This window comes from Hemitrygon akajei, chromosome 1 (genome assembly GCF_048418815.1).
Source record: "Hemitrygon akajei chromosome 1, sHemAka1.3, whole genome shotgun sequence".
Taxonomy (NCBI): Eukaryota; Metazoa; Chordata; class Chondrichthyes; order Myliobatiformes; family Dasyatidae; genus Hemitrygon; species Hemitrygon akajei.
In genome coordinates this window covers 205,519,904-205,546,741 of record NC_133124.1, presented here as the reverse complement: position 1 = coordinate 205,546,741, position 26,838 = coordinate 205,519,904, and the positions used below count along the sequence as shown (strand labels likewise).

At 43.4% G+C, this 26,838-nt stretch overlaps 1 protein-coding gene across 7 annotated transcripts in view; it reads right to left on the bottom strand.

Moving 5' to 3' along the window:
- Nucleotides 1–26,838, bottom strand: part of LOC140734734 (netrin receptor UNC5D-like) — an 820,373-nt gene that overhangs the window by 81,868 nt on the left and 711,667 nt on the right. For all 7 annotated transcript variants that reach the window (XM_073059143.1, XM_073059196.1, XM_073059151.1 and 4 more), the window contains one exon: nucleotides 469–637. In XM_073059143.1, coding sequence (XP_072915244.1) covers nucleotides 469–637 — 169 coding nt within the window. The remainder of the gene's footprint in view (nucleotides 1–468; nucleotides 638–26,838) is intronic.

Sequence of the window (26,838 nt, the reverse complement as noted above, 5' to 3'; positions counted from 1 at the left end):
CTGTATGTTTCGATGTTTTGACCTACATGTCAAAAATAAAGCTAATCTTTATCTTTATCCTTTATCCAAACCTCGTTCCAAAACCTATGCCCTCACTTTCAAAGACTCTACAACTCATGTTTTCAGGATTATTTATTCACTTATTTGCACAATTTGTCTTCTTTTGCATCTTGATTGTTTGTCAGTCTTTGCTTATGTTTTCTTTTCCATAAATTCTCTAGCATTTATTTATTTTTCCTGCAAATGCCGGCAAGAAAATGAATCTCAAGGTTGTATATGGTGACATATATGTACTTTGACGATCAATTTACTTTAAACCTTGAACGTGAATTCTAGCTTTATCCCCACAGTCTTTGGAAAATGCTTCCTGAGTTTCGGTCACTCCTTTCAGTGCTGCCATCCACCCCAGGGGTCAGCTCGAATCAGCGTCAAGGCAGCTGTGCAAAGTGCAGACGTCTCCAAACTTACCTCCCATTTTCCTGCCAGGACCTGTCTCTTCAGCTTTATGCTCCAGTGGTCCGGACACACCATCGCACAGTGAGGGATCGTCAGAGCAACCGGATTAGACAAGGCTAAACCAGGCGGTCCACAGGTCACCTCCGGACTCAGGAGGATCTCCGCTCCTTCAGGCTGTAGACTGTAATCGGGAGAGAGAGAGAGACATGAATGAACTGATTTGCCAAATGCAACCTGTCAGCTGGACGACTGGGTAAAATGCACATAATCTATATACAGTAGGTGTATGTTTGTGTTTGTAATTTCAGTATATCAACTATCGCATGTGACAGATGATACAAAAGTCTTTGGACACATATCATCAGTCTCAAGGACAGTGTCAACCTCATGCTCATAGGATGCTTGAACAGACTTCCTCTATGATAAAAATGAGCTCTTAATCTTTCAATCAATCATGTTGTAGCCCTTGCAGTTTATTTCTCTACCCACGCTACACATTTATGTAACACTGTATCGTGCATTCTGTCCTTTTTCCCCTTTTGTGCTACCTCGATGTATTAAGGTATAGCATGCAAACAAAAGCTATTCACTCCATCTTGGTACATGTGACAATAATAAACCATTACGATAGCATCATCACTCTACCATTTTGAGTGATATTTTTTGATCAGGTTGATTTAATGGGAAAAGAATATTCAGTGCAAGCCTCTGTATTCATTTTCTGGATATAGATGCAGCTGGGATGTACTAGCATTTATTGCTCATCCCTAACTGGACCAGCATTTATTGCTCATCCCTAACTGGACCAGCATTTATTGCTCATCCCTAATCAGACCAGCATTTATTGCTCATCCCTAACTGGACCAGCATTTATTGCTCATCCCTAATCAGACCAGCATTTATTGCTCATCCCTAACTGGACCAGCATTTATTGCTCATCCCTAATCAGACCAGCATTTATTGCTCATCCTTAATCATACCAGCATTTATTGCTCATCCCTAACTGGACCAGCATTTATTGCTCATCCCTAATCAGACCAGCATTTATTGCTCATCCCTAACTGGACCAGCATTTATTGCTCATCCCTAATCAGACCAGCATTTATTGCTCATCCCTAACTGGACCAGCATTTATTGCTCATCCCTAATCAGACCAGCATTTATTGCTCATCCTTAATCATACCAGCATTTATTGCTCATCCCTAACTGGACCAGCATTTATTGCTCATCCCTAACTGAACCAGCATTTATTGCTCATCCCTAATCAGACCAGCATTTATTGCTCATCCCTAACTGGACCAGCATTTATTGCTCATCCCTAACTGAACCAGCATTTATTGCTCATCCCTAATCAGACCAGCATTTATTGCTCATCCCTAATCAGACCAGCATTTATTGCTCATCCCTAACTGGACCAGCATTTATTGCTCATCCCTAACTGAACCAGCATTTATTGCTCATCCCTAATCAGACCAGCATTTATTGCTCATCCCTAACTGGACCAGCATTTATTGCTCATCCTTAATCATACCAGCATTTATTGCTCATCCCTAACTGGACCAGCATTTATTGCTCATCCCTAATCAGATCAGCATTTATTGCTCATCCCTAATCATACCAGCATTTATTGCTCATCCCTAACTGGACCAGCATTTATTGCTCATCCCTAACTGAACCAGCATTTATTGCTCATCCCTAACTGAACCAGCATTTATTGCTCATCCCTAATCAGACCAGCATTTATTGCTCATCCTTAATCAGACCAGCATTTATTGCTCATCCCTAACTGGACCAGCATTTATTGCTCATCCCTAACTGGACCAGCATTTATTGCTCATCCCTAACTGAACCAGCATTTATTGCTCATCCCTAATCAGACCAGCATTTATTGCTCATCCTTAATCAGACCAGCATTTATTGCTCATCCCTAACTGGACCAGCATTTATTGCTCATCCCTAATCAGACCAGCATTTATTGCTCATCTCTAACTGGACCAGCATTTATTGCTCATTCCTAATCAGACCAGCATTTATTGCTCATTCCTAACTGGATCAGCATATTTTGCTCATCCCTAATTGCCATTGAAAAGGTGATGTTCAGCTGCCTCCTTGAATCTCTACAGCCTACATTACTGTTGGACAAGGTGATCTGAGTTTTCAAGCTGGTGACAATGAAGAATTATACCTGCAATCCAAACACAGTACACCAGTGGTGGACACTGAATGATTGGAGTGATGGATGGAGTCCAATGAGTTGGTTTGTCCTGGATGGTGTTGAGTGCTGTTGCTGCTGCAAGCGGATTGTATCCATCATAGTCTTGTGTATGGTAGAAGGCTCTAGTTGCCAGGGGAGGATTCCACTCACTATTGGTGACCCAAACTCTGATCTTCTGCTCCACTCGCTATCTGCTGGTATGCCGTAATATTTACGTACAGAACCAGTGGAGTTTCTGGTTAACACTGCCTCTCCAGTTTATTGACAGAATGGGTTGCAGCAAGAGAAACGTTGGTGAATAGCAAAGGGACATGGTAAGACTGGAGATTATCATTACATGGGACTTATTATTATCAGTATCCTGAATGTCGATCAGGTCTTGTTTCATTATCTGAGATGTCTGTGGAATATTCTGTACCAGTGAAAATATACACTCAGTCGCCATTTTATTGGGTAGCTCCTCTACTTGATAAAGTGGCCACTGAGTTTATGTCCATGGTCTTCTGCTGCTGTAGCCCATCCACTTCAAGGTTCAACTTGCTGGGTGTTCAGAGATGCTCTTCTGCACACCACTGTTGTAATGCGTGGCTATTTGAGGTCCTGTCAGCTTGAACCAGTCTGGTCATTTCCCTCTGACCGCTGTTATTAACAAGGCATTTTTGCCCACATTAATGCCATTTACTGGATGTCTTTATTTTGTGTTTTTTGCACAATTCTCCGCAAACTCTAAAGGCAGTGGTGAATGAAAATCCTGGGAGATCAGCAGTTTAGGAGATACTCAAACCACCCTGTCTGGCACCAACAATCATACCATGATCGTAGCCACTTAGATCACATTTCTTCCCCATTCTGGTGTTTGGTCTGAACAACAACAGAAACTCTTTATCCATAACTGCGTGTTTTTATGCATTGAGTTGCTGCTACATGATTGGCTGATTAAATATTGGCAATAATGAACAGGTGTACAGGTGTACCTAACAAAGTGGCCACTGAATGTAGGTAACTGTAACTGCTACCGATTGGAGACGTCACTGGGCACCTGGATTACATGAGAAATAGGAATGCAGAAGTTGGCCAGTTAACCACTGCTGTTTGTCCCAACATTCACAGAGATAATGAGTCATCCCGTAGGTCAGGCCACTTTCACGAATAGGCAAAATATCCCCTCATTACTGGTGCAAAAGATTCTGCAGATGCTGGAAACCTTGAGCAATGCACACAAAAGTCCGGATGAACAGGGCGGGTCAGACAGCAACGATGGAAGGGAATAAACATTAGATGTTCCCGTTCTGAAATGCTTCATCAGGATTGGAAGGGAAGGACTCAGAAGGCAGAATAAGAAGGTGGGGAGAGGAAGAGAAGGAAAGCAAGCTGGCTGGTGATAGGTGAGACCAGGTGAGGGGGAAGGTAGATGGTGAGTAGGGGAGGAGAGATGGTGAGAAGATGAGAGGTGATAGATGGAGCACGAAGGGCTGAAGAAGGATTCTGATAGGAGAAGACAGTGGACTATGAGAGAAAGGGATAGTGGAGGGACACCAAAGGGAAGAGATGAACAAGTGAAAGGGGGGGGGGAAACAAGAATGGGGAATGGAAAAAGAGGGGGGTTGAGAGAGAAACTGACGTTCATGCCATTACATTGGAGACTCTACTCAAATGAAGTATGAGGTGTTGCTCTCCAACCTCAGTGGCAAAAGGGGAGGCCTTGGACTGACATGTAGGATTGGGAATGAGAAGTCAAATTGAAATCGGTGGTCATCAGCATATCAACCCTTTGTGGTGGATGAATTGGAGGTGCTTGACAAAGTAGTCTCAATGTAGAGGAGGCCATATCTGGAGCACAGGAAACAGTAGATAACCCCGGCAGACTCACAGGTGAAATGTCACCTCAGCTGTTTTACGGCCCAGGGTCATTGTGAGGGCAGAGCGGTAGATGTAATACTGGTGCTCCTGCAGAACTCAGGCACTGAACAATCCCTTCTAGTTGTGGAGTAGCTGGTGACAACTGTACTCCCAGATTCAAGATTCAAGATTGTTTAATGTCATTTCCAGTATACAAGTGTGAAGGAGAACAAAATAATTGTTACTCCGAATTTGATATGGAACAAAAACAAAACACAATAATATAAAGAATCCGATTATAAAATATCCACAATAAATATAAATACATAAGTGTGTGTGTGTGTGTGTGTGTGTGTGTGTCTGTACATATATGTCTGTACGTAAGGTGACTCTGACAGGAAATGATAAAGTATTGGTGGCTGGCAGATGTGGAGGGATGGTTTAGTAGGTGGAGGTGTTGCGTCAGCCTTACTGCTTGAGGAAAGTAACTGTTTTTAAGTGCGGTCCTGGCATGGATGCTATGTAGCCTCTTCCCTCATGGGAGTGGGACAAGCAATCCAGGAATATGAGCCACAATAACTAATTTTAAAACAGGAGCCTGGATAGGAAAAGTTTTCAGTGTTATGGGGAAGGAACACCCATTTCAACACACAAACGTTAAGAGGTTTTTAAAAACAGCCATGGTTTATACATTTGACTGTCTGCTGGTTTGAAGGACATTTGGAGCTGAGTGTAATTCTCACTCAGTGAGTTACCAATGCCAATTAAACTCTGATTCTGCTATTCTAAAATACATGGGCAGATGAACCACAGTTTACTAAATAGACTCACGCTGTTTTTCACGGTGTGATGCAGAAAATGAGTTTGTATAATATCAAGGACATTACATGCAACTGCAGATTGTGTCAGCTGTGTCTCTGTGGGTAGCACTCTCTTCAATGAGCTGGAAAGTCATGAGTTCAGGTCCCTCTCCACAGACCTGAGCACCAGCACCTGGCCCAAGTAACACTGCACTTATGGATCAGGTGTTGTGAAGGTCAGGTATGGCAGTAAACTTTCAGAGAAGTTTCATGTTCAATAAACAATGAGCTCTCTGTTAATTTGTGATTTGTTGCTGTTGTTTGAAGGATAGTTGAGCCCGCTGTGGTCAACAAGTCAAGGTAGGACTTTCACAGTGAATGGCAGGGCCCCTGGGTTGTGTTGTGTTGTAGAACAGAGTCATCTTGGTGTTCAGGTACATGGTTCGCTGAAAGGGGTGTCATACAGAACTGTGGAAAAGTCTTAGAGATATATACCTATGACTTCTGCACAGTACTGTAGTAATTTTAGGTATTGCACTGTACTGCTGCCACAAAAATAACAAACTTCATGACATATGTGAGTGGCGATAAACCTGGTTCTGATTTGGGTCTCTATTGCGGTTGAAGGCAGGGAGGGGAGAATCATGGTTGGGAAAAGTGGAAGTCTGAGAGGGGAAGAAGTGGGAAGCACCAGACAGATATTCCGTAATGATCAATAAACCAATTGCTTGGAATCAAATGATCTTGCCTGGTGTCTCAGGGCTGGGTGTGTCTGCAACCGCGCCACTCCCACCCCGGCACTCCTTCTCTGCCACCTGTCCCACAACCCTCCCGTGGCACTCTCCCCCTTGCCATTCCCAACATCCATCGCTCCTGCCAGGTTTACAAACTCGCTGTCCACTCCACGCTGACAAATATCGTACGATGCAAAAGTCTTAGGCACCCTAGCTACATATCTCCCTTAGATCTTTGCACAGTACTGCAGGTAGCCAAAGTGGCGAAGAAGGCTTTTAACACACGGCACCTGATCAGTCAGAATACTGAGTAAAGAAGCTAAGGTGTTATATTGTAGTTGCACAAGGTGCTGGTGAGGCCATACTTAAGAGTACTGTATTCATTTTTGATCACTGTGTGAAAGGAGAAATGCCTTTAAGCTGTAAAGTGTGCAAAGGGAATCTGCATGGATGTTGGGGAGACTTGAAGGACTGAGTTATGAAAAGAGTTTGAGCAGATTGGAACATTATTTATTGCTGTTTAGGAGAAAGCGGAATGATCTTACAGAGGTGTATGAAATCGAAAGGGCATAGATAGGGTGAATGCACACAGCCTTCTTCCCAGAGTTGGGGAATCAAGAACTAGAGGGAATAAGATACAAAAAATTTAACAGGAACTTTATATACTTAGGGCGATGAATATATGGAATGAGCTGCCAGAGAAAGTGGTTGATGCAGGTACAATAACTACTTTTAGGACATGTACATCAATAGGAAAGGTTTGGTGTGTTATGAGCTAAGCAAGGGTAAATGGGATTAGTTTAGAGCTTAAATGGCATCTTGGCTGGCAAGGATCAGTTGGATTGAAAGGCATTTTTCATGCTGCATGGACCTGTGACTCTATGACAACTTGATAAATGGATCTTGTTTGAGTGTTACTGAAGCTCCAGACTTGAATTTTTAAAATACCTTTCAGGATCAGAATGTTCCAAAAATCAATGCAAAATTCCTAAAGCACATCACTGCTGTACCGGAGTGAATTAGGCAACCAATTTGTACACAGCAAGCTCCCAGAAACAACGGTGTGGTAGCAATCATATTATATGTTTTAGCATAGTTGTCTGAAGCATAAACATTGGTCAGATCATGGTGGTGCAGCAGGTTAGCATTATAGCCTCATTGCTCCAGAGAATCAGCTTTGATCCGGATCTTGGATGTTATCTCTCTGGAGTTGTATTGTTTGGCGGTCAGAAAACTGAGGGGTAACTTTATTGAGACATATAAGATCCTGAACAGCTTAACAGGATGGAGGCAGATGATTCAGCAGATGCTGGACATCTTGAGCAACAGACACAAAATGCTGGGGAACCTCAGAAGCGCAATTACAAAGTCAGCACGGTAGCAACTCTACTTCCAAAGGAATTTGCAGAGATTTGGCATGACGTAGAAAACTTTGACAAACCTCTACAGATGTGTGTGTGTCATGGTCCCTTCTGGCACCTGGCTACTTACCTCAGGAATTGGGCCTCAATCACCTCATTTAGTTCCAATCATTCCCAGGTTCCACTAACTACAAACACCTGCTTTCCATCAGCAAATGCAGTATAAAAACCCTGTGATCACAACAAGGTGGTGCCAGTTTGTTGGTTGACTTGTGTATGAGTAACCTCATTCCATGGTTCTTAGGACTATCAGTTCTTAGTCTAGCATTGTTCCTGAGTTCTCTATTAAAACCAAGACTCTGGGTAACTTGGCACCCATTCCACGCTCGCTACGACCATAACGCCTCCCGACTCGGCCTCCGTGCCCGTGTTCAGCACTTGGGTTCATTCCACCACCTCGTCCCTGCAACAGTGTGGTGGAGAGTATATCGACAGGCTGCATCACGGCCTGGTATGGAAACACCGATGCCTTTGAATGGAAAATCCTACGAAATGTAGCGGAAAAGACCCAGTTCATCACAGGGAAAACCCTCCCAACTACTCAGCGCATTTACATGAAATGCTGTCACAGGAAGACAGCATCCACCACGCAGGGCATGCTGTCTTTTCTCGATGCTGCCTTCAGGAAGAAGGTACAAGAGCCTCGGGACTCACACTACCACAGGAACAGTTATTATCCCTCAACCATCAGGCTCTTAAACCAAAGGGGATAATCTCACTCCACTTCATCATTGAAATGTTCCCACAACCTATGGACTCACTTTTAAAGTCTCTTCATCTTATGTTCTTGATATTTATAGCTTATTTAGTTATTATTATAGTTTCTTTCCTTTTGTATTTGCACAGTTTGTTTTCTTTCACACACTGGTTGAATGCCCAAATTGGTGCTGTCTTTCATTGATTCTATTATGGTTATTATTCTATTTTTGTTTATTGGGTATGTCCACGAGAAAATAAATTTCAAGTTTGTATATGGTGGCACATAAATGCTTTGATTATAAATTTACATTGAACTTTGAAGGTCAGGCTGCATCTATGGAAGTAAATAGACAATTGATGTTTCAGTCAAGATGGAGAGCGTCAGTCTCAAATGTTGACTGCTTATTTTCCACCTAGGGTAGATATTGAGCTGCTTTCACTCGTAGGAGTGTCCTGAATGAGGGAACATGAATACAAGATAAGCAGGTGTTCCTTTTAAACTGAGGTGCAGAGGAATTCCCTTTGGCAGAGGGTGAACCTCTGGAATGATCCACCCTTGAGTCATTTAAGGTGGAAGTAGACAAGTTTTTGAAATTTTGGGGGCCTGAGGGCAGTGGGGGAACTGGCAGAAGAGTTTTGGCCAGCACAGATCAGCCATGGTGGGACAGATTGGAGAGGTCAAGTGGCCTACCTCTGCTCCTATTTGCTTGTGTTCCATGGTGCTTGCCTATTCTTCGTATTACTTTATGGCCTTCCTCTATCTGACCATAAGAAACAGGAGCAAAAGTAGGCCATTTGGCCCATTGAGTCTGCTCCGCCATTCAATCATGGGATGATCCAATTCTTCCAGTCATCCCCTCTCCACTGCCTTCTCCTGATACCCTTTGATGCCCTGGCTAATCAAGAACATATCTATCTCTGCCTTAACTAGACCCACTGCTCTGATTTGCTTCCAAAGCTCAACATGGGCTGGGAGGGTAAATGTCTACATTGAGATACCTATCAGTGTAGATCAATGGCAAACCAAATCAAAATAGAGGGGTGATGGGATACTTGAGAGAGTATAAGGAAGGGGACTAGGACTAAAGGGATTGTTCTTCAGGGAGCTGGCATGGACCTTGATGGCTGAATGATCTTTAATGTCACTCTAAGGATAAAGACTTCTATTCTTCTCTGAAGTAGTTCCCTAGGTGTGCCACGATGAGGCCACCCTCAGGATGGAGGAGCAACACCTTATATTCTGTCTGGGTACCCTCCAACCTGATGGTATGAATATCAATTTCTCCTTTCAGTGAACAAAATTTCACCTCCCTCTTCCATCGTTCAATTCTGTTCTCCACTCTGACATTTTACTTCTTCTCACCTGCCTCTTACTTCCCCTCCTCCTTCCCTTTCTCCTATGGTCCACTCTCCTCTCCTATCAGATTCTTTCTTCTTCAGCCCTTGACCTTTCCCACCCACCTGGCTTCACCAATCACCTTCCAGACAGCCTCTTTCGCCTCTCCCACACCTTCGTATTCTGGCATCTTCCTCTCCTCAGTCCTGAAGAAGGGTCTCGGCTCGAAACGTCAACTGTTTATTCTGGATTTTCGGCATCTGCAGATTTTCTCATGTCCCTGCGATTTCCCTTTAACTCTTTATTTCCCTGCTCTTCACTGAAATATCACCTTCTAATGACTCTGGAACATTATTTTTCCCTTTAACTTTCCAACAGAGACAACTGAATCACTGCTGAATGATCTGAAAAGACACAGACTGTAATAAGCATTGACTTTGTCTCTTGATTTTCAATAAACCAGTACATCAACTGAAAGCCAATTGTCTCTGTGATGCACAGTCAAATAGTAATTCTTTGCACTAAAGATGTTGAGATGTTTCAATGATGTGATAGACTTCTAAATTTTTCTTCCTTGCTTTCTCTCAGTTGACAAGTTAGAATTATGAAAATATTCATACAGTAAGTGTACAGGAACTTACATAGAAACACAGAAAACCTACAGCACAATACAGGCCCTTCAGCCCATAAAGTTGTACCGAACTTGTCCCTACCTTAGAAATTATTAGGCTTACCTATAGCTCTCTGTTTTTCTAAGCTCCATGTACCTATCCAAAAGTCTCTTAAATTACCCTATCGTATCCGTCACCGCTGCCGGCAGCCCATTCCACGCACTCACCACTCTCTGAGTAAAATACTTACCCCTGACACCTCCTCTGTACCTACTCCCCAGCACCTTAAACCTGTGTCCTCTTGTGGCAACCATTTCAACACCGGAAAAAAGCCTCTGACTATCCACACGATCAATGCCTCTCATCATCTTATACACCTCGATCAGGTCACCTCTCATCCTCTGTCGCTCCAAGGAGAAAAGGCCGAGTTCACTCAACCTATTCTCATAAGGCATGCTCCCAAATCCAGGCAACATGCTTGTAAATCTCCTCTGCACCCTTTCTATGGCTTCCACATACTTCCTGTAGTGAGGCGACCAGACCTGAGCACAGTACTCCAAGTGGGGTCTGACCAGGGTTCTATATAGCTGTAACATTACCTCTCAGCTCCTAAACTCAATCCCACGATTGATGAAGGCCAATGCACCAGATGCCTTCTTAACCAAAGAGTCAAACTACGCAGCTGCTTTGAGTGTCCTATGGACTTGGATCCCAAGATCCCTCTGATCCTCCACACTGCCAAGAGTCTTACCATTAATATTATATTCTGTCTTCAAATTTGACCTACTGAAAAGAACCACTTCACACTTTCCTGGGTTGTACTCTATCTGTCACTTCTCAGCACAATTCTGCATCCTATTGATGTCCCGCAGTAACCTCTAACACCCCCCAGACTATCCACAACATCCCCAACCTTTGTGTCATCAACAAACTCATTAACCCACCCTTCTAACAATAGACAATAGGTGCAGAAGTAGACCATTCGGCCCCTCGAGCCTGCACCGCCATTCTGAGATCATGGCTGGTCATCTACTATCAATACCCGGTTCCTGCTTTGTCCCCATATCCCTTGATTCCCCTATCCATAAGATACCTATCTAGCTCCTTCTTGAAAGCATCCAGAGAATTGGCCTCCACTGCCTTCTGAGGCAGTGCATTCCACACCCCCACAACTCTCTGGGAGAAGAAGTTTTTCCTTAACTCTGTCCTAAATGACCTACCCCTTATTCTTAAACCATGCCCTCTGATACTGGACTCTCCCAGCATCTGGAACATATTTCCTGCCTCTATCTTGTCCAATCCCTTAATAATCTTATATGTTGCAATCAGATACCCTCTCAATCTCCTTAATTCCAGCGTGTACAAGCCCAGTCTCTCTAACCTCTCTGCGTAAGACAGTCCGGACATCCCAGGAATTAACCTTGTGAATCTACGCTGCACTTCCTCTACAGCCAGGATGTCCTTCCTTAACCCTGGAGACCAAAACTGTACACAATACTCCAGGTGTGGTCTCACCAGGGCCCTGTACAAATGCAAAAGGATTTCCTTGCTCTTGTACTCAATTCCCTTTGTAATAAAGGCCAACATTCCATTAGCCTTCTTCACTGCCTGCTGCACTTGCTCATTCACCTTCAGTGACTGATGAACAAGGACTCCTAGATCTCTTTGTATTTCTCCCTTACCTAACTCTACACCGTTCAGATAATAATCTGCCTTCCTGTTCTTACTCCCAAAGTGGATAACCTCACACTTATTCACATTAAACGTCATCTGCCAAGTATCTACCCACTCACCCAGCCTATCCAAGTCACCCTGAATTCTCCTAACATCCTCATCACATGTCACACTGCCACCCAGCTTAGTATCATCAGCAAACTTGCTGATGTTATTCTCAATGCCTTCATCTAAATCGTTGATGTAAATGGTAAACAGCTGTGGTCCCAATACCGAGCCTTGTGGCACCCCACTAGTCACCACCTGCCATTCCGAGAAACACCCATTCACCGCTACCTTTTGCTTTCTATCTGCCAACCAGTTTTCTATCCATGTCAATATCTTCCCCCCAATGCCATGAGCTCTGATTTTACCCACCAATCTCCTATGTGGGACCTTATCAAATGCCTTCTGAAAATCGAGGTACACTACATCCACTGGATCTCCCTTGTCTAACTTCCTGGTTACATCCTCGAAAAACTCCAATAGATTAATCAAGCATGATTTGCCCTTGGTAAATCCATGCTGACTCGGCCCAATCCTATCACTGCTATCTAGATATGCCACTATGTCATCTTTAATAATGGACTCCAGCATCTTCCCCACTACTGATGTTAGGCTGACAGGATGATAGTTCTCTGTTTTCTCCCTCCCTCCTTTCTTAAAAAGTGGGATAACATTAGCCATTCTCCAATCCTCAGGAACTGATCCTGAATCTAAGGAACATTGGAAAATGATTACCAATGCATCCGCAATTTCCAGAGCCACCTCCTTTAGTACCCTAGGATGCAGACCATCTGGACCTGGGGATTTGTTAGCCTTCAGTCCCATCAGTCTACTCATCACTGTTTCCTTCCTAATGTCAATCTGTTTTATTTCCTCTGTTACCCTATGTCCTTGGCCCATCCATACATCTGGGAGATTGCTTGTGTCTTCCCTAGTGAAGACAGATCTAAAGTACTTATTAAATTCTTCTGCCATTTCTCTGTTTCCCATAACAATTTCACCCAATTCATTTTTCAAGGGCCCAACATTGTTCTTAACTATCTTCTTTCTCTTCACATACCTAAAAAAGCTTTTGCTATCCTCCTTTATATTCCTGGCTAGCTTGCGTTCGTACCTCATTTTTTCTCCCCGTATTGCCTTTTTAGTTAAGTTCTGTTGTTCCTTAAAAATTTCCCAATCATCTGTCTTCCCACTCACCTTAGCTCTGTTATACTTACTTTTTTTTAATGCTATGCAATCTCTGACTTCCTTTGTCAACCACTGTGGCCCCTTTCCCCCCTTTGAATCCTTCCTTCTCCAGGGGATGAACTGATTTTGCACCTTGTGCATTATTCCCAAGAATACCTGCCATTGCTGTTCCACTGTCTTCTCTGCTAGGATATCCGTCCATTTAACTTTGGCCAGCTCCTCCCTCATGGCTCCATAGCCTCCTTTGTTCAACTGCAACACTGACACCTCCGATTTGCCCTTATCCTTCTCAAATTGCAGATAAAAACTTATCATATTATGGTCACTACCTCCTAATGGCTCCTTTACTTCAAGATCGCTTATCAAATCCTGTTGCGCATTACACAACACTAAATCCAGAATAGCCTTGTCCCTGGTCGGCTCTCGTACAAGCTGTTCCAAGAATGCATCTCGTAGGCACTCTACAGACTCCCTATCCTGGGGTCCAGCACTAACCTGATTCTCCCAGTTCACCTGCATGTTGAAATCCCCCATAACTACTGCGACATTACCTTTGCCACATGCCAATGTTAACTCCCTATTCAACTTGCACCCAATATCCATGCTACTGTTTGGGGGCCTGTAGACAACACCCATTAGGGTCTTTTTGCCCTTACTGTTCCTCAGTTCTATCCACACAGACTCTACTTCTCCTAATCCTATGTCCCCCCTTGCAAAGGACTGAATCTCATTCCTCACCAACAGGGCCACCCCACCCCCTCTGCCCACATTTCTGTCCCTACGATAGCACTTATACCCTTGTACATTCATTTCCCAGGTCTGATCTCCCTGCAGCCATGTCTCCGTTATCCCAACAACATCAATAACCTTCTACTTCCTCATCCAGGTCATTTATAAAAATCACAAAGAGGAGGGGTCCTAGATCAGATCCCTGTGGAACACCACTGGTCACCGACCTCCATGTACAATATGAACGATCTACAAAAAAACCTTTGCCTTCAGTGAGCAAGCCATTTCTGGATCCACAAAGCAAGGTCTCCTTCGATCCCATGCATTCTTACTTTCTGAATGATCCTTGCATGGGTAACCTTACCAAATGCCATATTGAAATCCATATACACTGTATCCACTGCTCTACCTTCATCAATGTAAAGGTAGTTTACATTGATGAGATGTACCCCAGGCTACTGTGGGAGGTGAAGGAGGAGATTGCTGAGCCTCTGGCTATGATCTTTGCATCATCAATGGGGATGGGAGAGGTTCCGGAGGATTGAAGGGTTGCGGATGTTGTTCCTTTATTCAAGAAAGGGAGTAGAGATAGCCCAGGAAATTATACACCAGTGAGTCTTACCTCAGTGGTTGGTAAGTTGATGGAGGAGGTCCTGAGAGGCAGGATTTATGAACATTTGGAGAGGTATAATATGATTAGGAATAGTCAGCAAGGCTTTGTCAAGGGCAGGTTGTGCCTTACGAGCCTAATTGAATTTTTTGGGGATGTGACTAAACACATTGATGAAGGAAGAGCAGTAGATACGTTGTATATGGATTTCAGCAAGGCATTTGATAAAGTACCCCATGCAAGACTTATTGAGAAAGTAAGGAGGCATGGGACCCAGGGGACGTTGTTTTGTGGATCGCGAACTGGCTTGCCCACAGAAGGCAAAGAGTGGTAGTAGATGGGTCATATTTTGCATGGAGGTCAGTCACCAGTGGAGTGCCTCAGGGATCTGTTCTGAGACCCTTACTCTTCGTGATTTTTATAAATGACCTAGATGAGGAAGTGGAGGGATGGGTTGGTAAGTTTTCTGATGACACAAAGGTTGGAGGTGTTGTGGATAGTGTGGAGGGCTTTCAGAGGTTACAGCGGGACACTGATAGGATGCCGAACTGTGCTGAGAAATGGCAGATAGAGTACAACCCAGGTAAGTGTGAAGTGGTTCATTTCGGTAGGTCAAATTTGAAGACAGAATATAACATTAATGGTAAGACTCCTGGCAGTGTGGAGGATCAGTGAGATCTCACAGTCTGTGTCCAAAGGGCACTTAAAGTTGCTGTGCAGGTTGACAGTGTTGTTAAGAAGGCATATGGTGGGTTGGCATACATCTGTGATGTAATAATACAACTATATAAGACCCCACTTAGAGTACTGTGTTCAGTTCTGGTCACCTCATTACAGGAAAGATGTGGGTACTATAGAGAGAGTGCAGAGGAGATTTAGAAGGAGGTTGCCTGGATCGGAGAGCATGCCTTATAAGGATAGGTTGAGTGTACTTGACCTTTTCTCCTTGGATCGATTGATGATGAGAGGTGACCTGATAGAGGTGTATAAGGTGATAAGGGGCATTGATCGTATGGATAGTCAGAGGGTTCTTTCCCAGAGCTGAAATGGATAATACAAAGGGGCATAATTTTAAGGTACTAGGAAGTAGGTCAGAGGTAAGTTTTTCACACAGAGTGGTGAGTGCGTGGAATGCACTGCCAGTGATGGTGATAGAGGTGGATACAATAGGGTCTTTTAAGAGACTCTTAGACAGGTACATGGAGCTTAGAGAAATAGAGGGCTAAGTGGTTGGGAAATTCTAGGCAGTTTCTAGAGTAAGTTACATGGTTGGCACAACATTGTGGGCCGAAGGGCCTGTAATGTGCTGTAGATTTCTATGTTCTAGGAGCAAGAATGGATGTATTGTGCTTGAAAATAGTTTAAAAAATGTTGTGCCACTTGCTTATCATCATCATGTATCACGTCACATGATGTGGGAGATCATGGAATCACTGTTGCTTTGTAGCACTGAAGAAGGACTTATTATCTTAATTATGTGCTGTGGCAAATGATGTTGGTGATCATGGTAGCATGACCATGATTACCCTTGGCAAGTTTTTCCACAGCAATGATTTGCCATTGCCTTCTTCTGGGCAGTGTCTTTACAAGATGTGTGACCCCAGATATTATTACTACTCTTCAGAGATGGTCCACTTGGTGTCCGAGTGCACCTAACCAGGACTTGTGATATGCACCAGCTGCTCATATGACCATCCACCACCTGCTCTCATGGCTTCACATGAGCCTGATTGGGGGCTAATCAGGTGCTGTACCTTACCCAAGGGTAACCTGCAGCCTAGCAGAGGGAAGAAGCACCCCTACACCTCCTTTGGTAGAGACCTATCTCCATCCTGCCACCCATTATCCTTCCTACTCAATTCCTTAAATAAATCTCAGAGTTAAATGTTTTCAAAGAGCCAACAGTCTACTCATGATAGATTGGCAAGTTTTCTAGATACAGAGTTAATACACAATCATGCTTGTTCATCAGATTTACTTTGCAGTGCATGTGGGCTGTGGGACAGCACGGTTGCGTAGTGGTTAGCAAAACACTTTACAGTACCAGCGACCCTGGTTCAATTCCCACTGCTCTCTATAAGAAGTTTGTACGTTCTCCTTATGATCACGTGGGTGCTCCGATTTCCTCCAACAGTGCATTGTGCACTGTCCCATGATTAGGCTAGGGTTAAGTCAGATTTATTGAGTATTTCTGCAAGAAAATGAATTTTAGGGCTGATATGGTGAAATTTATGTACTTTGATAATAAATCGACTTGAATTTTGAACTTTGAACCATTTCTGACATAAACAGAATCCTAGTCTAGGTAAATGCAGAATTATCAATGCCTGAAGGATAATGGCTTCTTCTCATGATTTAGCAGTCTTCCTCGTTAAAATCTAACTGCAGTAAAACTCTAATAATCCAGCAACCGGTTGTTTGGATGTCCTGTTGATTCGCCATCCAGCTCACTCATTAGTCTGGAGCATTAGCCAGGGGCTCAGTGTTTAAATGGGTACATGTTGCCAAGGCTAGGGTCCAGGATGTAGCCCCAGATATGTGGCCAGATCAGGGCACTGTTCCCTCTTAAGTTGCGTGGGTGAGCAGTAACTGAAATGTTCCATCGCACTGTTCCATCGTTGCTGCACAAATGGAACTTACTTTTATACAACACTATTATTATAAAGTGCCACGCAGTTTTCAGGCCGTGTAAGAATTTCCTGTTGAGAGCGATGGTTGGTCCTTGCAGCTGTAAAAAAAATTTTGAGGGAACATTGGAAATGGGTTTGGCATTTGGATCAGCAGGGCTCAGGAAGATGGGTAGATATACAAGCAGTACCAGAGCCCAGAATACTTACATATTTCCTTCCCTCTTTAAACCTGAATGGAGTCACTGAATAATATAGTATGCCATAATAGGTAATGCCATAATATTGAACTAGAAGTATGTTGGGGTAATAAAAGGAGTAACATCTAGCTGACAGTCCAGTAACATCATTGTCCTAAGAACGTCAGTCTCCTGGAGTTTTACACATCAGTTTGTGGGATTTTGTTCTGTTCAGTAGTTTTATTTATTTATTGAGATAAAGCTCAGAACAGGCCCTTCCGGCCTTTGAGTCTCTCTGCTCAGCCATCCCTGATTTAACCCTAGCTTAATCACAGGGTAATTTACAATGAACAATTCACCTGCTAACCAGCATGTCTTTGGACTGTGGGAGGAAACCAGAGCACCGGGAGAAAACCCATTATTCCACAGGGAGGATGTACAAACTCCTTACAGAGACACCGAGACTGATCTACGAACTCCGACGCCCAGAAGGGTAATAGCGTCGCACTAACCGCTATGTTACCGTGACGACCCTCGTGGGTTTACAATGAGATGTATGTGGCTGTTCCTGTGTTCTTACTGACGGATGTGAAGACGATTGGTATCTCTGTGGACTACTCAATTAAGCTCTGTGCATGTGCTTTTAAGACGGATTGCATTGCATCACATGAAGTTTGCCACATAATAAAATTTCAATGAACAATTATAGTTTTTCACTATCTCGGTACACGTGACAATAATAAACCAATTATAGTTCCAATGAAATAGAATCAAGGGATGTGGGGGGTAGTCAGTTACCTTCAGTAAGATGGCATTGAATTTAGATGCAGCAGCCTCTCGGGGGCCAACCAAAGGTGTTTTTATTTGTCTTCTTTAAATGTTTTTTTTATAATCACTGGATAATGGTGGACATTAAGAACAACAAGTACTATAGGTCTACCCCTTCGGTGAGCTGCTCGTTGGTGGAGGAGCTGGACCACGTTACTGTCCGCCTTTGGAAGACAGCGGAGTCAGTGTGTGAAGGCACCTTGGCCCTGGAGGAACACTGTTCCATTTGGCTGTATTCATGGATGGTTGAATGATAATTACAGTTAAACTTGAAATTGTGACGTTCTCACTGAGGACGTCAGCTGCGTTGTTCAGCACAGAAACAGGCCGTTCGGCATCTCATGTCTATCCTGATCATTGTATTTATCTATACTACTCTTAACTGGTCTGTCGCCTTCTGCGCTTTGGTGACTCAATTTCTTCTCAAATGTTGTGAGAATACAAGCCTCAGGCAGTGATTTCCAGATTCAAGCCTCTCTTTTTTCAGGTGAAAAATATCCCTTGAAGTTCCCGTCTAAAATTCCCACCTCAACAGACACACACCCTAGTAGAACTGAGCAGCAAGCCTTTGGGTTGAGACTCTTCATCTCAGCATTTTGTGTGTGTTGATGCAGATTTCCAGCATTTCAAGGCACTCTTGTGTCTCCATTTGGCTGTTCCACTGTGAAGTCTCTTTGAGGTTTTCCTCATGATAGTCGTATATTCTATTTTATTTAGAGATACCGCACGGTTACAGCCCTTCCGGCCAACGCGCCTGAGTACTGCTGGTAATGTAAAGTGGTCAATTAACCAACCAAGAAACCTGATGGTCACTATGTTCTAAAGGACAATTAAGAAAGCAGGACAAATGTTGGTTTTGGTAAGGATGCCTATAATTTGTAAATAATGAAGTATGTCCTAAATGATAATTAAGAAAGAGCAACAAACGCTGTAAAAGTTTCAGCTCCATCACTCGCCTGGATTGTATCCAAGACATCTTCAGGGAGCAGTGTCTCACAAAGGTGGCGTTGAACATTAAGGACCTCCACCACCCAGGGCATGCCCTCTTCTCATTGTTCCCATTGGGAGGGAGGTACAGAAGCCTAAAGGTACCTGCTGAACGATTCAGGAACAACTTTTTCCCCTGACATCCGATCTCTGAATGGACACTGAACCCATGAACGTTACCTCATTACATTTTTATTTCTGTTTTTGTACTACTGTTTAAATTTAACTACATTTAACAAATACAGTAAGTGTATGTGTGTGTATATATACTTGCATACCTATTGTAATAAAGTTTTTTTTTCTACGGGATCATGTATTGGATTATACTGCTGCCGCAAAGTTAACAAATTCACAACACACACCGGTGATATTAAACCTGATTCTGATTCCAATATTGTTGCCTTTGGTAACAAAGCCCCATTCTGTGAATAATGAACTGAACAACTATTGGGTACAAAAGCTCTTGTAGGAATGTGAATTTTTTTAAGGTCAATCCAAATGGTATCCCTCAACATGGTTCATTTCTCACATTGGTTCATGGAGAACTTTAACTGTTGAGCCACTGATGTTTGGCAGTAGGTGCCCACTCTTTAAGCCTCCACTCATGAGCTGTGAATCCATCTCCCGCAACTCGGTGGAGTCATTCACCATGGAACCAGGTCCACTGACCCATTGTTTCCTTGTGGACCATCGAATATTCACTTGCAGCAATCCCACACTATTCCCATGTTTGCCTTTCTACATTTCCATTATCTTACATGTCTTTGGGATGTGGGAGTAAGCACCAGCATTCAGAGGAAATCGGTAAGGTCACAGAGAGAAGATGGCATCTCCAGAGGTCAGGATTGAACCTGTCTCTCTGAGGCTGTGAGGCAGTGGCTCTACTTTGAGCCACTGAGTTGCCTTGTTATACCTGAAATCCTGCCTCTGCTCTGCCCCTCACCCCAATCTCTTTCACAATTCTGGCCCTGATCGCTCTACCTATCAATTGTGCCCAGGTACCCTTCCAGTGCTGAAGTTCCTTTGCCTCAAACTATGATCTCTTTCCTCCCAATGCTCACGTGATTTCCCTTGCGCTCTCCCTAACAATTTTAATAGTGCAAGACGTCCACTGGGTTGTGGTGAACCATCATCTAAAAAGCCTATTTCAATTTCTATTCATAATGACTAAACAACATAAGACTCAATTGCACTGATGAAAAATTAACAAAAATTAGCATCAGAAATTATCCTGCACTCACACATTTTCTTCCAATTGAGTTGTGTTGGTTTGTCTGTGCCACACATTGAAGGATTATCACTAGTTATTTTGAACTTTCAAGAATGCATTGATTAAATTCTCCAGGGACATATAATGAAGCACTTATTTCTGATGATGTCTCAGATTCAAGGGTTTGGCCTGGAGCACGACCATCTGTCTGCAAAGCTGAACACATCATACCATGCTCAATGCCCAGGAGAGATCATTACTCACAGCAAGACAGGGGGATGTGTTCTTGCAATGCAAAGCGGGCAAGTTTGCTCTGAATCAGAGATGAAAATGTGTTCTCTGTAAGCCTAACTATCGTCCCATGAGCTGTGATACAAACGAGCTCTTTCTATCTTTAGCTACCAGTGTTGCCTTGGAACAATGAAGCATTTGATAGGGCCACTGCTACATGAACCTGAAACCTTCAGCCATAGCTCTGAACCTCTTTCATTCTGGCTTTGCAGGTTAACCGCTTTACAAGGTCATCCAATTATAGGACTTATAAGATATAAGAACAGAATTGGGTCATTTGGTCCACAAATCTGCTCTGCATTTGATCATAGCTGCTTTATTTTCCCTTTCAACCTCATTCTCTTGTCTTCTCCCCATAACATTTTGATGCCCTTTCTAACCACAAATCTATCAACCTCTGCTTTAAATGTACCCCCCAATGACGTGGCTTCCACAGCCATCCGCAGCAATGAATTCCACATATTCACTACTGTCTGGCTAAACAAATTTCTCATCTTTGTTCTAGAAGGACATCCTTCTATTCTGAGGCCATGTCATTTGGTCCTAGACTCTTTCAATATTGGAACCATCCTCTGCACATCCACTCCATCTACACCTTTCAATATTTGGCAGGTTTCAATGATATCCTTCCTCATTTTTCTAAACTCCAGTGAGTACAGGCCCAAAGCCATTAAATGCTCCTTATTCAGTATGTTAACCCTTTCTTTCCTAGATCATTCACATAAACCACCTCTGGACCCTCCCCAATCACATCCTTTCTTAGTTCATCATCATCATTATGTGCTGTGTAGGACTGATGTGGGTGATCATGGACTTCTCCATGGCCATGAATGTTCTTGGCAAATTCCTCTACAGAGGTGGTTTGCCATTGCTGCCTTCTGGACAGTGACTTTACAAGACATGTGACCCCCAGCTACTACCAATACTCTTCAGAGATTGTCTGCCTGGCGTCAGTGGTCACATAACCAGGGCTTGTGATATGCACCGGCTGCTCATACAACCATCCACAACTTGCTGTCATGACTTCACGTGACTCTGATGGGGGAGCTAAACAGATGCTACCCCTTGCCCAAGGGTGACCGGCAGGCTAGCGGGGGTAAGGAGCGCCTTACATCTCCTTTGGTAGAGACAAATCTGCACCCCGCCACCCATTTCTTAGATATGGGGCCCAAAGCTGCTCACAATACTCCAAATGCAGTCTTATAAAGCCTCAGCCTGATAAGACAATTATCAATCTAGATTAAAGAGATTTTCAGTGCTTGAAATGGAGGCAACTGCAACACTCCATGCACACAACACATTATGGTTTACTCAATTCCAAATATATCCGGTCACACATCATGGGGGTCACACACCACAAAATTGGCCCTTTGACCTGTCCTACATTTGCTCTTTCCTAATATGCACCTTCTATACGAATCCCCTTTATATGTAGAAGGGGTAAACAGACAAGAAACTTCTGTTGCAGTTCTGGTCACCCCAGTGGAGATAGGTCATTGCAGCTTTGCAGAAGAGGCTTACCAGGATGCTGACTGGATTAGAGAGCGTGAACCATATCGAGAGGTTCAACAAACTTGGGTTGTTTTCTCTGGAGCGGCAGGGGCCCGGCAGAACTTTATAAGATTATGAGAAGCACGGATTAGGTAGATCAGCAAACTTGTTTTCTCGGTTTGGAAATGTCAAGAACTAGAGGGCAAGCATGTGAGCGGAAAGGGGAAAAAAGTTTAAATGAGATGTTCTGGAGATGTGACTGCACTACATTAGTGATTCTCCAGTAATACACGGAGATGCTGGAGGAACTCAGCAAGTCAGGCAGTACCTCTGAAGAGGAATCAACATTTTGAGCCGAGTCTCTAAGCCCTGATGAATGACCTCAGGCTGAAATGTCGACTCTTTATTCCTCTCCCGAGATGCCACCTGACTAGATGAGTTCCTCAAGCATTTTGCGTGTGTTACTCTAGATTTCCAACATCAGTATCAATGATCCTCTGAATTCTTATGACAGAACGTTAGTGATCCCACAAGGTATTATTATAACCTGCACACAACCTTCTCTCTGAGGCAATCCCAGGTTATCCTTGCTTTTTTCACAGATAGTGGAATGTGTTAGAGATGGAAGCAGATACGATAATAGTGTTTAAGACCCTTTTGGACAGACACAGGAATATGCGGGGAATACCAGGATAGGGATCATGTGCAGGCTGGAGAGATTTAGTTTTGTTCAACACAAGTATAGTAGGCTGAAGGGCCTGTTCTTATGCGGTAGTCTTCAATATTCTAAGTGCTAAGATTTGATCCAAATCTTGCTGATCAAATGCTTTTTGTGAGACCACCAAAGCTGGAATGGAGAATCTTGTTTGGTTCATGATTAAGGCTTTACTTTTTTGCCAGCAACATTGTGAGGATTGTGAGGTGATTTTGCCAGACTCAGTGCATCAGAGTTTCACCATATCCCTGAGTATCAGCATGTTTGGTGTCACATTAACTTAAGACAATATCTACCGTGCCTTGCAGGAATCCTGCGGAAAGCATCTCAGCTCTGGACTCCACAAGGCCTTTTCAGTATGCACGAGTGGTTGGATGGCCTCCTCTCCTGTCATCTAGGTGAGCACACAGTAAAGCACACAACAAGCTAGACAAACACCCAACACAGCACTACCAACACAGTATTGCTGCAGTATGCACAGTCAATGGGCAGGAGGAGGATTCCCTATCAGATTCTTTCTTCCCCCTCCTGGCTTCACCTGTTGCCTTTTCGCTTGTTCTCCCTCCCCTCACCTCACCTTTTTACTCTGGCATCTTCCCCCCCTTCCTCCCCAGTCCTGTTGAAGGGTCTCTGCACACACAGCAGAAACTGGTCAAGACATCTTTGACAGCACAATCCAAACTGGTGAAGTGGTGCCGTTCATTCGTGACTTTGATACCGTCTGTGTGCAGTTCTCCCTGTGACTGCAATGGATGTCAGTATTCGCATCTCCTGCCAAGTCACAAGCAGGTGTGACTTGGTAGATAAACTGGCCATGATAAATTGTCCCTAGTATGGATGAGTGGTAGAACTCTTACCATACCTGAGGCCTTGTGTTCAGTTCTAGTTGATTGATTAGAGGAAGGCACAGTGAGTGCAGACGAGATTTATCAGGATGCTGCCTGGGTGAGATAGCGTGCCTCCTGCGGACTGGTTGACCAAGCTACAGCTTTTCTTTTTGGAATGAAGGAAGAATTTGATAGAGGTGTATCAGATGATTGATAGAGCCATTGTTAGAGAGAACACGCAAAACGCCGGAGGAACTCAGCAGGTAAGGCAGCATCCATGGAAACGAACAGTCGATGTTTTGGCCCAAAACCCTTCGTCAGGAATCAAGAGGAAGTGGAAAGATTCCAGGATAATAAGGTAGGAGAAGGATGGCAAAGTAATAGGTAATAGGTGAAGCCAGGTGGGTGGGAAAGGTAAAGGGCAGGAGAAGAAGAAATCCCTATCAGACCTCCTATCAGATTCCTGCTTAAGGGTCTCGGCCCGAAACGTCGACTGTACTTTTTTGCATAGATGCTGCCTGGCCTGCTGAGTTCCTCCAGCATATTTTTTCTGTATTTCTTGGATTTCCAGCATCTGCAGATTTTCTCTCATTTGTGATCCTTCTTCCTGGCTTCACCAATTACCTTCAGCTAGGGCCGGGCAATAAATGTTGTCCTTGTTGATGGTGCCCAGATCACAAAATTTCACCACTTCTATGAATAAGATTAATGGACTGTGAAATTATCAGAAGTAAGTCTGAGGCGAGAATGTCAGAGCAATGAATAGACATAAAGAGATTGGTGATGAAGAGTGATTATTTAAAAAAAACAGAAATGAAACCATATATTTTACTTCTTTTATGTCTTTTTCATTTGTTTTCCATCCTGAATGTGACTCTGGAACTGTTGGAGCCAGTGATTTTGCAAGTTTGGAGATTGCTTGGGGTTTCAGTGCTCTACCATCTCCTCGTGGCGAGAAGACTGTGGGATGGGACATGAGTTCGACTCCATTTCGCTGATTAAAGCTTCTATTGTTCACCAATGAAAGCGATGAGGGAGAGTGAAACATCGAGGTGAATGTGAAAGGTGAGCGTCGGCTGCCTGCCTGTTGATTGCTGGTGGGAACGCTCTGCTATGAGGAGGGGAAACTGCCTTTTGATCGCTGGTGAGATTGTTCTGCTATGGAGAGGGAAAGCCCTGCCACCGGGCCTGGAGAATGTTACCCAGGTTTTCTGCGATTTGGATATGAAGTTGGACTATTGAATTCTTTTTCCAGTCTTATAGTTTTTTGTATTCTGTGTTCTAGGTACAGAGGAGATGTCAGGGCTAAGTTTTCTCTCTATCAATGGGAGAGCGGCGAGTGCGTGGAAATGGGCTGCCAGCAATGGTGGTGGAGGTGGATACGATAGGGTCTTTAAAGAGAATCCCGGATAGGCACATGGAGCATAGAAAAATAGAGGGCTATGGATGACTCTAGGTAATTTCTAATGTAAAGACATGTTTGGCACAGCTTTGTGGGCCAAAAGGCCTGTATTGTGTTGTATGTTTTCTATGTTTTTTGCCCGATCTTTCTCGTTTATTTGTGTAAGAGGAGGATTTGGGAGTCAATGTGCCTGTTGCATTTTTGTTTATGGTTTGTGTGTGGAGGAACGATTTGGGGGTTGATGATCGTGCTGCCATTCTTTTCTTTCTTGGTTTTGTGGTTATCTGGAGAAGAAGAGCTTCAGGGTTGTATACTACGATAATAAATGATGATTTGAAGCTTTGAAAGGTGAAAGTCCTGATGAAGGGTCTTGGCCCAAAACGTCAGATGCTTTTTCCCCTCTATAGATGCTGTTTGACTTTTTGAATTCCTCCAGAATTTTGTGTGTGTTACCCTGGATTTCCAGTAACTGCAGAATCCCTTGTGTTTACAAAGGAGAAAAGAATACCGAATAAAATACACAATCTAAAGGAATGAGTCTCCTTATTTAGTATTAATTGCTCAATGTGGAAGAGAAATTTACTGGCAGTTAATTAGCAAATTTCAAAGGGATATTTAAGGTATTAATTATCAAACAGTATTTTGTTGTGAATTTCCTGGGTCAATAAAATAGCTTCATGTAAAGCATGGGCAGGTGGAAGAGAAGATGCTGTTTATACTATAGCAGAGAAGTGGTGCAAATTATTCCGATAATTACTGCCACAAATTGATGGATGGCATGTTTTGTCTTCGACAAAATCTTGCACCTTATGTTGGACAACTTAAAGCTGGCATGGCGAGCAAAGATTAAGGAAAAACTGAAAATAGTTTGGCGAAGGAGAATGTATCCCAAGTGAGTGACTGTCAAGCAGCCCATGCAGAAACATAGGAAACTTATGCCAACTATTTTATCTAACTTCTGCACATTACAAGTACCTCTGCAAGGTGTTATTATTCTTGCTTGTTGTCAGGTTGGCATCTGCTAATTCCTTCATTTTGTCATTTCACCAGCAATGTCATTAGTTAACACTATTAAAGATTAACTTTAATTGTCACATGTACCTCGAAACATCCAGTGAAATGTGCTGTTTGCATCAACAACCAACACAGTCCAAGGGTGCACTGGGGCATCCCATAAGTGTCGCCATGCTTCCAGTGCCAGTGGACAGATGTAATTAGTAAATCAAGAGTTGTCTTTCTAAAGTATATGTTACATCCCTGTCAGACCTAGAAAAATCCCATAGAGGGGCCCAGGAGTGTTGTCCAAGGGTCCGATGGCAGATGGAATGATTCCTGCAATGTGGAAAATTGGAACATACTGGAGGTTCATCTCTCTTGTGGTCTCAGCAGAAGCCAGGGATGTTCCATAATTTATGGAGCTGAGAGCCGGGTGTACTTTCTACTTGGCACTTCAGCTTTATACTAGCCATGGCTGGCTCATTCGTTATGGTTACGTTCACGAGGTGGATCAGTGGTCTTCAGTTAATAGGACAATAGGGGTGGCACAGTAGTGTGGTGGTTCTTGCAATGCCTGAGAGCACCAGAGATCTGCAATCGCGGTTCAGTTCCTGTACCGTCAGGATCTGTAAGGAGTTCGTCCCTTTTCCCTGTGTCTGTGTGGGTTTCCTCTGGGTATTCGGGTTTCCTCCCACATTCCAAAGATGTATGGGCTAGGGTTAGGTTTAAATAAATTGTGGGCACGTTATGCTGGTGCAGGAAGATGTGACACTAACAAGGCTGTCTGCAGCACAATCTTTGATGCAAACGATACATTTCACTGTACGTTTTGATGTACGTGGCAAATGAAGCTAACCTTATCTTTTTTGTTGATGAATGAAAGTAATGTTTCGCTTTTATAAAAAATGTAAGTACATGCTTATTTAAT